Source organism: Scophthalmus maximus, chromosome 11 (assembly GCF_022379125.1).
Source record: "Scophthalmus maximus strain ysfricsl-2021 chromosome 11, ASM2237912v1, whole genome shotgun sequence".
NCBI lineage: Eukaryota > Metazoa > Chordata > Actinopteri > Pleuronectiformes > Scophthalmidae > Scophthalmus > Scophthalmus maximus.
This window is the reverse complement of record NC_061525.1, coordinates 1,734,952-1,747,427: the sequence shown is the minus strand read 5'-3', so window position 1 is coordinate 1,747,427 and position 12,476 is coordinate 1,734,952. Positions and strand designations below refer to the sequence as shown.

Genomic DNA, 12,476 nt, shown 5'->3' with positions numbered 1-12,476 from the left:
AGTAGTTTTATTCTCAAAAAATCTATTGTATGTCAGCCCCCCCCAACTCCATTTACTAATACTTGAGTATTTACATTTTATGTTATTCAAATACATTTTTAAAGAAAAAAAATGTTGAGGAGAAAAAACAACAATGAGAAGCGAACATTTAATTTTATTATACCTTAACAGAATTTACACTGAGCTATTTTACTGATGGTTTAACAAATGTGGACCCACACACTAATCCCACTTAATGCTACAGCACATAATTAATAATTGGAATTTAACTGAAAATATAAAGGTTCAATCAGGCATGTGAAATTCCTCCGTGTTACGTGCCTCAGCTATAATCTACAAACATCATTAAAACTAAATGATGGCATGCTATTTGGGGTTTTAATGATTAGTTAAAATTCACATTCAATCAGCTGTGAAGCTTCAGTAATGTCAGTTAGTTGCGTGGTAACTTAGAACAAGCCTTAATGGCCTCAGTAAGATCTACTGTCACACTACATGAGAAGCTGAGTCCAGATGGGAGCTAGCTTGGCTAAAGCCTCATCATAGCCTCTACACACAGTTATCGCATGTGGGATAACTAGTTGCCTCAGGCAGGTATGACATTCTTAGTTACTTCTAAAAGATGAACTGTGAACAATGAAAACATGCAGCCGGATTATGAACTTGATAAGGCATTTTACATTGTACAATCTTGTTTCATTTGGTTACATTATATATATATATATATATATATATGTTGGGGACTTGTCCACATATTGTGCACTGAACATTATATTCAGATGCAATATATTGTGCATATTTAACAGTATTTCTCATAATTTCTCAAGTATTTCTCCAGGTTGTTAGTTACCTGTTTGAGTAGCAGGGAGTTTGTGTCTGGACCTAGACAGCCTGCGGAGCCTACTGTCTATCTGCCTGCTCTGGTTATCCACCTGCTCTCCATCATCACCTTGTTTCTGTCCTCTGATACCGTCCTTACATCCCTGTGACAGTTCTGTGCTCTCCTTTCTGACGGAAATAGTACCCTGTCCATCAAAAGCAGAGGCTTCACCTTGCCCTTGCCCCTGGGCCTGCTCAGAGCTTAAAAGTTCTTTTGACAGCAGGGCAGAGCTCTCTGGCCCTAAAACCCCTCTGGCAGTTGACCCTGCCACCGTCTCCTTCTGTAAACTGCCTTCTTCTCCTTCAACCTCGAAAAGTTCCGGAGTAAAGAAGATGGTATGGTCCTCATCTGTTTCATCTTCATCTGGGTTGTCTGCTAAGGGTGCTTCACTTTCACAGCTGGGAGGGACTGTATCTGTAGACGGCCCCAGGCACAAACTGTGCGGTTCTACTTTGATTTCACTAGATGCATCTGCAGATCCTTGTTTAAGACATGAAGGCACCACGGCCCTCTTCTGTGGAGAGGAGATCTGCTGGTTCCACCTGTGCTCAGTATGATTAGGTGGCTCAAAGTGCAGGCTGGGTTCACTGGGCGCCTTTTCTTTAAAGATTGCCCTCTTGAAGTGGGTACTGATGGGGCTGGAGGTGAAAATGTTGTACAGAGACTGAGCCGTTCTTTTTCTTTTTGGTGATTGAGACTCTCCCGGGAAACCAGGCATCTTATTCAGCAATTCTGCATCAAGGGAAAAAAAATGTTTTTCTAACATTAAATATCAGTTAACAGGGAACAATTTTCAATCTTTAAATACTATAAAACTGAAAAAAGTGATGAAAGCAAATGTGTTGAGACTCACAAAGACGCTTTAAGTTTCACCATGGAATTAAGCTTATATGTATAGTGACATGGCTGCCAAGGCTTTAAAAAAAAAAAAAAATTAAAGATATAAATGTGGGCTTACGCTCAATATAACCCAAACAAAGGTCAAGGGGATTTAATTAAAAGCAACAGTCCAACATCTGCTCATCAGCTCGCTCCAGCGCCAATCAGGCATGCAAAGACCTTACAGTAATGAGGCAAGCCACTCAACTGATCCCATAGCCTCCCAACCCCCAACTATGAGGGAGAAGAGTGGGCGTCTGTGCCTGCCCTTCTTCCACCCTTATCCACCACACTCAGCTCAACCTTGTCATGACCCTCACAGACAATGGGTGCTCACCAAGACAATGTGCAAACACGTCATCTCAACATATTTTCTTGTGATGATGTCATGCTCATATATCCTTCAGCGCAATAACAGAACTGTGGTTTTTAAAGACATCGCTGCTTTAAATGTCCTAATTCATGACAAGAAAAAAAGGGCATTAGACTAGGTCCCACACAGCGGCAGCAGCGTGGTGCTAGTGGCTTAACATTGTTAATACAGTTGTGACATCATCTGTGACTAAATGATGGATAACATGATCAGGACATTTAAACTGTGCCCATCAATGCGTGGCGTTATTCGAAAAATAAATAAATAAATAAAAAAAAGAAACCAATTGGGGAAGAGTCGTTGATAATATCACATGAACCCATCAACAAGGTGAGACACCATCTGTGTCATTACAGCAAGAGCAGTTTAAAATTAGAGATGGGTCAGAGACATTTCTGGAACTAATAGTAGGAAATATGTTTTAATCTCACAACACCAAAACTCAATTTTCAACATTTCAAAGTATCTCACCTGCTTTTTCATTTTGTTCAGTTTTCAACTGTGTACAAGGTAAAGGTTGGAAGGTGAGGGGCCTTGCGCACTGCTGGGGTTCAGGCAGTTTGGCAAATGAGCGAGGTGTCTGAGGTTGTGCGTCTGTGAGCAGGCCCTGTTCCTCTACAGTAGCTGGGGAGTGAGCGGTTGGAGGTGAGGCCGTCGAGCATGATGTCTGGCTGTCAGCAGGGGCCGCCTCCACTGTCTGCTGCACCTGAGAAAAGGCTACCAGAGACTGCATAGCATCGCTGAAGGTGTCGTGATGCTGGACGAGCTGGCGAACCCATTTAGACAGACCTGAGATTACACAGACACACACGTCAGAGACACAAATACTATCAAAGGTCTTGTCATGGGTAACTGTTGCCATCTAGTGTTCCAAGTTGAGAAGCTGTGCAGTTAAAGTAGTAAAATCCACAGTTCACACACTGATAAGAGTATTGAGTACCTGTGATGTATTTATTGGGATTATTCCTGTAACGGTCGTCCACCAGAATAAGAGCTCCCCAGTCATTCCTGTGGCGGATACACCTGAGAAATTACAGTTGAAGGTTTAAAAACAAAGAGTGAGAGGACAAAAGTAACTTGACACCATCTTGCAATGGGATCTTACAGCCACAACACCCTTCAACACACATTAGCACTTTATTAAAACCAGACCACACGCACCTACTACTACAGTAGGAACTGTGCAGAAGTGTGTGCAGCAGTACTTCCTGCTACAGTAGGTTTCTTCAGGACAATATTTTGCCACGATGGCACACACACACACAGACCCAAAATGTGAAACAGTACCAGCCACAATGTATGTGCTGGTAATCATCAATAAGAGTCTAAAGGCTGCAGAGAACATTTACCTCCCCAGGGCCTGGTTTAGAGCTCTGTAGGCCTGGATCTCATACCAGCGATGGCCTGGGAGGAGACCTCTGGACTTGCAGTGCTGGTCATTGTACTTCATCTTCAGTTCAACCTGAAACCACAGACTTGACTGTTAAAAGATTGTTCAATAAGTTATGGAACATTTTTTTAACATATTGTTATATGTTTCAATAACAAATAATCATGATGCAACATTGTTTTATTCCTATTATCCCATGAACTTTAAATCAATAAATCAAGATTATTTTCTCAATTAATTGATCACTCATTTTAACTATAAAAGGAAAAATGCCCAAATATCTTGTTTTACACACCCAACAGTGTCATTGATTTATGCTGATTAAATTATTATAATCAGGTTTTTTATAAATAGTTGCCAAAGAATTTTCCTTTCATTGATTGGTTAATCAACAAACAGTTCTTCAGCTCTTTCCTGAACCAAATATATTTGGGTAACAGAATAAGAATATCATGTCCATCCAACTACTTTCTATTCACCACTGTCCTGGTAGCCTAGTGATTAGAATACACACCTACAATCACAACTTTCCTGCTTTGACTCCGTTTGAACTTGAATTGTCTCTGCAGTGAAAGCCCTACCAAAGGTGGTATTACATTTATGTTGTGTTATTTCCAAAGTTATACAGTGAACAGTCATGCTCTGCATGAGTGAGTCAACGATAGGTCGCTTTAACAAGCAGAATTAGTTTCTATTCACCACTGTGGTTCAGGCCTGAAAGGTATAACTGTATTGAGAAAAGTTATTCTACTTTCTTCTGTGAGATCCTAATTAATAAGTAAAAATATTAGATCCCTTAACATATACAATCATTTAAAATAATATATAAGTTTGGATCAATTAAAAAGAAGATGAAATTGAGGTATTAAAATGAACCATGTGGTGTCCTGGTAGCCTAGTGATTAGGATACACACCTAAAATCACAACTTTCCGGCTTTGAATCCTGCAGGGACCTTCAGTACATGTTGTTTCCTGACTGTCTTTATGACTGTCTATCAGTTGTCCATAAAAAATAAACCAGACTGCCATGGTGGCCAACGAATCTAAGACATGTGCCATGTAATTGCAAACTTTTCACAAATGCAATTTGCACAATAATTGCAAACGTTGGCAGCAGCACATTTCACAAACAACTATTGCCTTTTACCTGCAGATACAATATTGACTCCAACATGGCTCCTGCACGCTTATGCGTGGCTTGCTGGTACTGGCTTTGTCGAGATGGACAAGAAGGCAAAAATAAAGGGTAAATGCCCCAAACCACTCTTAATCCAGAGGAATTCCAGAGGCTGCTACCTCAAACACTAAAACTTTGCTCTGAAAACAGTAGCCATAGCTGTGGCCTCAACTGTAGGAGAGGCTTTCGTGCACGGAGAAGTAATTGGATTAATATGGAATATGAAGGGGCACACCAAGTGGGATAAAGGGAAAACAACAGCCTAAACAAATACTACCCAGCGCCTTGAGTGATCAGGTATTACCTGTCCTCACAGTTAGATATGTTCTGAGAGAAGAACAAAGGGCTAAAGAGAGGCCATGAAAGAGTAAAGTGAAGGGGACAGACAAGGTGGTCTATGTGACATGAAGCATCCCTGCACAAAAATGCCAGGAAAGCATCCATCCATTTGCATCTGTCACTGTGGATTTTAACGCTAACCTTTAAGAATTGACAAGTGAAAAGTTCAGCTGCTGTCTGATGGGATGCCATGCAGGGCAGGCTGCTGAATGGGCTCTAACTGCTTTTGACAGGTACCGTGTGTTCGCCCTGAGCCACCAAACACGGGGCTGTGGCAGGTACAGCCTGTTACCTCACACGCATCACGCAATGCCACTGTGGCCTGTCTGCACTGTGTACATAAACAAACAAGCATTCACAGGAAAGCCTGAATGTTGGCCCAAACTTGGACCATGACTAATTACACCTCAACTCCGAATCATGCAAACAACTGAGTAATACCTGCCACCACAAAAAACCTCAACACTGACAGCGGAAGAGTTGTGTAGTTTTGTTAAGCAAAGACCCAAGCGTGTTGGAGGATTTTTAAAAATCATGAGTTTGATCTGCAAAAGGACAACAGTAGTGCAGGTTGTCAATGGTAGGCAGCTCATATAGTCATGTCACAGTAAGTCTTGTACACAGTGCTGGTTTCATGGTGAGAATTCTTTGCCAATATATGAGACACCAGAGCAGTAAAAGAATCCACTTATAAACCCACAGCTCAAGCAGAAATGCCAGGAGCCTCGAGTGTGCAGTGTCATGTGAATGTAATCACAGGCCATTTCAGCGTTTGAGCCATCACATCCATGCTCTGTACCATGTCACCGTCCAATCTAACATGACAGGTTGCATATGTGAAAAAGCCAATTCTGGCTGCTAGCAAGTCTCACAAATGTGCAAGAAACCACAAGCTAGAAAGGATTAGTTAAAATGTCAAGAGATCACTCGCCTGCTCTGGCCCCATCTGCTACAGCTACCTGTTCATCCCTAAAAACATATATTTGACCAGTAGGCATGATTTGCAGCTGAGCGCATCTGTTTGAGCTACATTTTATGCAGACTGTGTGTGTGTGTGTGCATCAGTGTTAGTGTGCACGCCCCTGGCAGTCCAGGACATCTTGTGTCTGTCACCAAGATTGCTGAGCGCCTCATCTGCTACATGGGGCTGAGGTGACAGCCGAGTGGCTCGTCTTGAAGACACTGTTTGAGTGTGTGTGTGTGTGTGTGTGTGTGTGTGTGTGTGTGTGTGTGTGTGTGTGTGTGTGTGTGTGTGTGTGCATGCATGCGTGTGCATTCACACTTACCAGACTATCACACTCCCTTCAAACATGCTCACAGAATCTTGCTAACTTGTTAATAGTGGCTATTGTATCTTAATTTAAAACATAAATGAATAATAGTCAAGCTGATAGATTTTAGATATGTGTGAAGGTTGAGGCTTACCACTGCAGAATGCACAAGTTCAGAATGGTAATGGATAGATCACTGTACCGAACAGAACATTGTTTTTACTTTCTGACCAGTTTTTGTCAGACCTGTCTGTCTCATATGTTTTCTTTGATTCTGACATGTTTAGGCCTCAGCCAGTGCTCCCCAATGGACCTATAGTCTTTATAGTTTGCTCCGCATACACAGCAGTTGAGTTGATTATACACCATACTAATACTAGCACTGGGTTTTTCCTCTCATTACTCCCAAACAGTCTCGGTTCTTCATGTCATTGATTCCCTCAAGATGTTGGAAACTTTCCTGTGAGATTCTCCTCCATGTAGACATTATGACTGCATCACATCATCTCTGCAGATTTGTCGGATGCAAATTCATGCTGCCACCTCCTTTTCTACCTCATCCCAAAAATGTTCTACTGGATTCACTTCTAACGTTTGTACTGAGGCCTGTGTGAAAATCTTTAATGAATAAAGAAAACAGTAATGCCACGTTTGAAAAAGTTGATTTTCTCAAACTGATGTTAATTTAAAAAAAAAAAACTGGAGAGTACATTGTTGTAGCAGAATTGTTTGAAAATGTCTGTATTTCTGTTACAGGACAAATAAAGGGCTGAACATGCATCAACACAAAACAATGATGACCGAGATGTTTGTTTTTTAAAGCACGCCTGTGTTGCTGACGAGTATAATACAAACGGCAATCGTCTATTACAGGTATATAGCATTCCTTCAGTCTCTGATGATAAAGCCATATGTACTGTGTCTTAATGTGCCTGGAGCATCTATCATCCCCTTTGCTTGATGATTACTGTGAACCCTCAGCATTCTGCCAAAATCCCCATTACATGCTCACAGGCCTGAGAATTAAAATGCTCTTGTGCTTGTCTCTAATTGAGGACAGCAGCATGTGTTTGGCTAAGCCCTTCATTAAACTGAGAGAGATTCCTTATCAGTTGTAAGTGTCTTTTCATTGCTTGTTAAAGCCACTTATCGTTGACTCACTCATGCAGAGCATGACTGTTCACTGTAAAACTTGCCATTGGAAAAAACACAACATAAATGTAATACCACCTTTGGTAGAGCTTTCACTGCAGAGAACGTTTCAAGTTCAAACTTTGATCTTGTCACAGTAACGCAACAGGCCAGTAAAGTTCCATGCTATGTGCTTAGGCTGTAGCATTTAAGAGCTGTGCCTGTCTGGGAATGTCTGCCATGCAGGTATCTAGAGAGCTGGAGTAGTTTAAATCAAGAGAAGCTGGGTTTACGCCTCTGATCCTCGCACCATGGTGCTGCCATGTGCGTGTGGCACAGGATGAACGAGACAATAAGTCTGTTGCTTTGAAGAGAAACATTTTGGCACTAGTTGCATAAAAATAAAAATGTAAGAACATGCCATGCATGTGTCTGCCTGTATGCGTGCACTAGGGGAACAACTTTCAACATGACACATTGTTTAAATATGATCTTAAGTGTTGATACAAAGCACTGATGCAAATGTATTTAGAGACAAATACACCAAACGCAATAACACAAATGCAGCGCTCCCGACTATGTATCATAACACCTCAAACTGCTCCTGCTAAAGTCAGAAGAATCAATTGCACTTTTATGAAATATAATGTAGACCTACAAGGAAAAAAGCAGATGTGTTACATATCAGCTAAGATCAAATTTAATTTGTGATACAGTTGTTTGGACATTTGTGTAGTCACCAAACTGGACAACTAGACAAGATGCATCAGGATGTGTTTACTGTGCAACTATTTCAGATCCATTTTGCAATCGTAACAAGACTCTAAAAAAACGCACCCAATTGGAAGAACTTTGGTATAGATTTCTGTAGAATATGTCTGTGCACACTGTACAGCAACATGTTTCGCCAAGTGGACGATGCGTTGCGTTCTTCAATGCAGCACAGAATCAGGTGAAAACCAACAACAGGGGAACACAAACAAAGATGGTGGAAAGTGAATGTGACACAGAGCGAAGGAGAATGTCTCTGACAGGCAAAAAAACATACTGCGGAGCATAATGTAACAAAAAAAAACGCTATTTCTGTCACACGGTCTTTGTTTGGGATTGAAAAGTCTGACATTGACCAGAAAACTAATTTGCAAATGACAACAGACTCGAAGCACCACTAACCCCTTTTTACCATCTACTGTACACAAAAATTATGTCATCAGATGAGAGCCCAGAAAGAACGGCAATGTGTTCACAACAAAACTTAGGCTTGGACGTGACAAGAGACTTTTACCTGCATCACAAAATCTGACAAAGGATCATGAAGTTGGAAGGAGACAGCTGCTGCTGTTCCAACTGAACATCTAGCAGACATTGACCCAATTTACACAGGAAAAAAAAAAGGGTTTTCCTGAGTTGGTGTTAACACTATAGCACAATACCAAGAAATACGTGTCATTTTTCATAAAATATTATTTCAACTAAATTTACCCCTTTTCACTTTCAGCACAAACTGTCATGGATCGACCGGTAGTTGTTAGCTTAGCGCTATACTGCTTCTAATAAATAATCAGAAATATTTTGAGAATCATTTCAATGAGACAAAGTCATTTTCTAAGGATGATTGCAATACGTCGACACTTGGTAACTAGCTGCATCCGTCTTTGATTCAGAAACTTGTTTGTGATCTGTATCATGATTATCATCACTATTTTTGCTATTCTTCTTTAGTGGTGAGCAATCGTGTTTTACGTACATTACTGCCACCTACCCATAGATGTATTCTCTTGCACCAAATGCATAACTGCCATGCATTGTGTGTGATATCCACTCTCAAGTGACCGTCGTAGTTCACTCGCTCCCTCAGCCCTCTGAGAGTCAATCTCACCAAGTTCACTTCAGTTTTTCAGACAAATGGAACGACACTTATGATGGCAGCGGGGATTCCCCCGAGGGCAAGTGCTGAGATCAAGTGAACAAGGGCATGTTGAACCGCTAATGAAACGCAGCCAAAGAAACCATGGAGGACAGACTGGTTGATTTTCTTGCCCTACATCCCTTATCTGATACTGATATTCTGGCCACCTTCAGAACTGTACAACAGGGAATTGCTCGCAATTAGTCGGAAATTGCCCAATTGAACGTAACCACCTGGAGTGAGGACGAGCTAGCTGATTGTGACAGAGAAAATTAGAAAAATCTGAGACTTTGCTTTCTCTTATAGAGCTCTCTGCAGAAGATGGAGACCCTCTCTCATAGAAACTAGCATTGTTAAAATGATTTTGAAAAACATCAACCCATTTTTTGCTAGTCAGCTCAGAGGCAGAGTTGACACTGTCGAAGATTTAGTACGCCTTGGTCAACATTTGGAAAAAGACCTCGAACAACAGCTTGAATACAATTGGAGAACAAGTGTTAACAATGCTTACCCCGATCCCAAAATTACCACCTAAAATCAAACTGTTGACAGAACCAGACCCTCTGTTTTATGTTGGAGTTGTAATGGAAACCACCCTCCGCGTTCCTGTCCACATTACAGTTCACCTGGTAGTTCCGATAATTCTCAACGACAACACAGGTACAAGCAACCTCCATGAGCTTCAAAACCAAAAGAAATGGTTCAGTGTCAGTGGTGAAATCTCAGAAGTCACCAATTTCCATCGGTACATGGCGTGGAAAAGCCATAGTTGACACAGGAGCTAGTTACACTCTCATTCATGAGTATCTCTGGGTAGAATTAAAGGATCAAAGAATGACCTCCAGTCATGGATAGAAGGACCCCTGTATCTGGTGCTGTGCATGAGCACTGTGGGTATATGAGAACTGCGGCCTGCATGTCATCTCAGAAGCCTGAGTGAAGCAGAACAAAGAAAGACAAGACTCCTGGACCCCTTGGGCCGTGATTTGGACACGGCCCAACTCACATCCCTCATTGGCAGAGACCCGAAACGGCACCACGAGGGATCCCATGACGTCTAAATCCCTTTAATAGAATGCTATGCCAAGCGCTCATCGCACTCCAGGTACAAGACCCGCTTTGATCAGGTGGGTTCCTTTGTCCTACAAAGGAGGCAACCACTTCTAAAATAAGACTTCTTCCACCACGACGATCACTCTAGAAACCATAAGAAGTGACTGTGCATGCAGATGAACTAGGCCTCAGGATTTACGACTTTGCTGGACGAACCGAAATATGCGTTTTTTCTTCTTCCTCTGTGCGCTTTGGTAACGCACCTGTACCGAGACAAGAGCTGATGAGACGGAAGACTTTGTCGATTGATCCCTGCAGAAGGAAAGACCTGAACCCACGGTCATATCAATTTACAAATGTTGCTCAAGTAAAAATAAAAGAAAAACCAGAAACAAAGAAAAACAAGAAGAACAAGAACAGAGCCTGTGGTGAAACTTGATGATAGCCAAAAAAAAAAATATATATATTTGAAAATAAGTTATTTTCGAGTGGCTGCCTTACACTTAAGTGGACATGTAAAGGTATCCAATTCTCTTTGCATAAAAATCCTCCCTTAAACCTAACACAAGTCAATCTTTCCATTGTCCGTATTTCTTCTATGACATCAAACCATTTATCCTGCTTAGGGGGATCAGGTTTATACCAACTTCTAGTTATGGCTTTCCTAGCTGCTGTAAGGAGTATCTTTTCAAGTGTTGGTCCCTCTGTAGTGTTACTGCTGAAATATGACCCAAGTACAGGACAGTGCATGAAAAAGGGATCTTATATCCAAGCATGTTAATCAAGACTAAATGTACATCTTCCCAAAATGACTTGAGTTTTCCACAACTCCAAAAAATATGTGATGTGCTTCTAAACAGCCACATTGTCTCCAGCAGGGCTGGTGTGTTGAAGTTGCTTTACTGCTGATTTTAGATGAAATTAAAAAACGCACCAAATTTTTCCAGTTGAATACCCTAAGTTGTTGTGAGCTTGTGGAAGTATGTTGAGTTTCACACGTCATATCATTCATCCGATAAAATTTCTAAATTTAGCTCATTTTCCCACCTTGATTTCAGATTACCCCTACATTCCATAACGGTTTCATAAAACATGGAGATTTCTTTAACACATTTACTATTTGGTCTATATGCATTCATCATATCTTTTAGAACTGGGTTAAATTCTTCTGAGTTCTCCATCTTCATTTACTTGTTGTAATAGTCTCTGAATTGCATATACCTAAATAAGTCTTGATTATGAAGGGAACATTTTTCTTTTAATGTTTGGAAAGCGTGTAATTCCTTGTTTTCCATTATTGTGCACACTGCCTTAATACCTTTTACTGCCCATTGGTTGAATATGTAATCATTTTCCCCCAGTTTAAACTGAGTGTCAAAGGCTTTCCATCTAAGTACCTTCTGGTCTTTCTTTAGTTTATATTGCCTTACAAAGGTAAACCAAAACCAGAAGTTATTGAGTCCATTTTACTTTTGACTAATAGAGGGATTTCCTTTTCCCCTAAAACTGACTGGATCTGATAACCCTCAACATATGTCTCAATTTCCTTCCATCTGGCAAAATAATTATCATTAAACCAAAGAAATAAGGGACGAAATTGAGCTGCATAAAAATAGTCTTTGAGATTTGGAAGTACCATCCCTCCTTTGTGTTTGGCCAACTGAAGTGTTTTGTATCTTATTATGGGCCTCTTTCAATCCCAGATACATCTCGAAATAAATTTATCCCAAGTGAAGAATTGGTGTTGAGGTACCCCTACTGGCAAAGCCTGGAAGAGATATAGCAATCTGGGCAAGATGTTCATCTTAATAACGTTAATCTTAGTTCGCCTCGTACATTTTGTCCAGATTTTTTACAATGTTCACCCCTAAATATTTTATAGATTCCATATCCCATCTTAAATCATATCTACATTTTTATTTCCTCTGAAGGGTTATAATTAAATGAAAGAAGTTGTGTCTTTGTAACATTTAGTTTATAATCAGCATAGTAATTATAGTTTTCTAGGATTTCCATCAGTATGGGAAAGGAGGACTCAGGGTCTGACAAATGAACCAAAATATAATCTGGAAA

General features: G+C 40.7%; 1 protein-coding gene across 4 annotated transcripts in view; it reads right to left on the bottom strand.

Annotated features, from left to right (window-relative positions):
- brip1 (BRCA1 interacting helicase 1) overlaps positions 1-12,476 on the bottom strand; it is a 74,125-nt gene that overhangs the window by 1,947 nt on the left and 59,702 nt on the right. For 3 of the 4 annotated variants that reach the window (XM_035622531.1, XM_035622532.2, XM_035622533.2), the window contains exons 17-20: positions 3,482-3,594; positions 3,073-3,155; positions 2,604-2,921; positions 851-1,612 (exon numbers count right to left, since the gene is read on the bottom strand). In XM_035622531.1, the coding sequence (XP_035478424.1) occupies positions 851-1,612; positions 2,604-2,921; positions 3,073-3,155; positions 3,482-3,594 (1,276 nt within the window). Of the gene's footprint in view, positions 1-134; positions 1,613-2,603; positions 2,922-3,072; positions 3,156-3,481; positions 3,595-12,476 lie in introns of those variants that run through there. The other variant, XM_047335643.1, reaches the window with a different exon arrangement.